Consider the following 1495-nt stretch of genomic DNA (forward strand, 5'->3'; position numbering starts at 1 on the left):
GTTGTAAAAGGCTTATTTTGGGATGGCATCTGATATATAAAATGAAATCAGGTTGTATAAGAACTTCAGTGATAAAGAAACAATCGATTATTAAAACATGAAGATTCGTCTTGACAGTTAATATGAACAACAAAAACTTGTTCCACTGCTTGCTGCTATCGTGGCCTCCTCTTTTACTCGTATTTCCACATAGCTTACAACTTAGCTGGGGCTCTAAGACATTAATAAGCGAGCAGGTTACTAAAAATGCAATTCTACTCAGATTAAGCTGTGCCTCAATATGAGAACTGCCATTGCACGGTGGAGGTAGAGTGTGGAGCCCTGAAGAGTAGAAGAATCAAAGAATTGAAAAAAGGAAACTTCCAGGTCCTTTTGACCTAGGCCTTCAGCATGTAAATCTAGTATTGCTGGAAATGTAGTAGATTCCAAAATAAAAAAATAAAACAAAATCCTATTTTTTGTTTTTCCCAAGTCCAGATTATTGATTTCAGATACTAAGGTACACTAGAGAGGTATCGGTGTTTTTACAATATCTTATTTTTATATCATTCAGAATTGTTACAATATCTGGAATGCTCATTAAAAATATTAGAAGTTTAATGTTTTTTCCTAATGCTAGAAGCTGTAACATATCCTATTAGTTTCAAATAGTATGAAAATATATCATTACTATACCTTGAATAAAAACTCCTCCTAGCATAACAGGAATCAATTTGCAGCACTTGAAGATGACTTGGGTAGGATAATTCAGGTAGCCCAAGGAAGTGTTTGATAACCCCATAGTACCCACAGTTAGAAAAGCTATTATCATGTAGGTTTTTCCTGGTATTCTGTAAAAGACAATTTTTAAAACCTTCATTTTGGGACCCAATTCATACTACTGTAAGATAATGTGTAAATGTCTAATTACTTTTCTAATTTCTGGTTAATATTTCTGGAAATATCAGAAAAAAATCACTATTTTAAAGTTGTAATACTCTTTATATGTATAAAAAAGTTATAAAAATAACAATGTACCTTTAATCAATCATAAACAAGGATTCTCAACTGTGTGAAAAGTTAGTATATTAAGAAAGTTACTTAGATGCTTACTGAAGATACAAACGTTGATGAAAGGTATTTTTTAAGAGCAGTGCTAGCTATAAATAAAAACTAACTTGACTAAATTTAGAAAAAAGAGTTCGTTTTTTAAAAATATTGGCCTCCATAATGGTAAAAGGCACTTTAACTTTTTAATTAATTTTTAACGTCTGAATTGTTCTGTTTCCTAATGTTTCCATCTAGCATTAGGAAAAATATTAATACATCTATCCATTCTGCTAGAATAACTTGAACAGAATTTCTCTAGAAAAAGTTCATGTTGTTTAAAACTCTAGACATCATCTTCATTACAATATCTTATGAATCATCTCTCCGTATTCTATAAATTATTACAATAATCAACTTGAAGATGACGTATCTCTTTCCTCACAATTTCAATTTTTTTTTTTTTTTT

At 30.4% G+C, this 1495-nt stretch overlaps 1 protein-coding gene across 1 annotated transcript in view; it reads right to left on the bottom strand.

The window, feature by feature from the left end:
• SLC35B3 (solute carrier family 35 (adenosine 3'-phospho 5'-phosphosulfate transporter), member B3) overlaps nt 1–1495 on the bottom strand; it is a 51187-nt gene that overhangs the window by 24307 nt on the left and 25385 nt on the right. The window contains 1 exon segment of the mRNA XM_012639621.1: nt 676–830. Within this exon segment, the coding sequence (XP_012495075.1) occupies nt 676–830 (155 nt within the window).

Source organism: Propithecus coquereli, unplaced genomic scaffold (assembly GCF_000956105.1).
Source record: "Propithecus coquereli isolate 6110/MARCELLA unplaced genomic scaffold, Pcoq_1.0 Scaffold141, whole genome shotgun sequence".
NCBI classification, from domain to species: domain Eukaryota; kingdom Metazoa; phylum Chordata; class Mammalia; order Primates; family Indriidae; genus Propithecus; species Propithecus coquereli.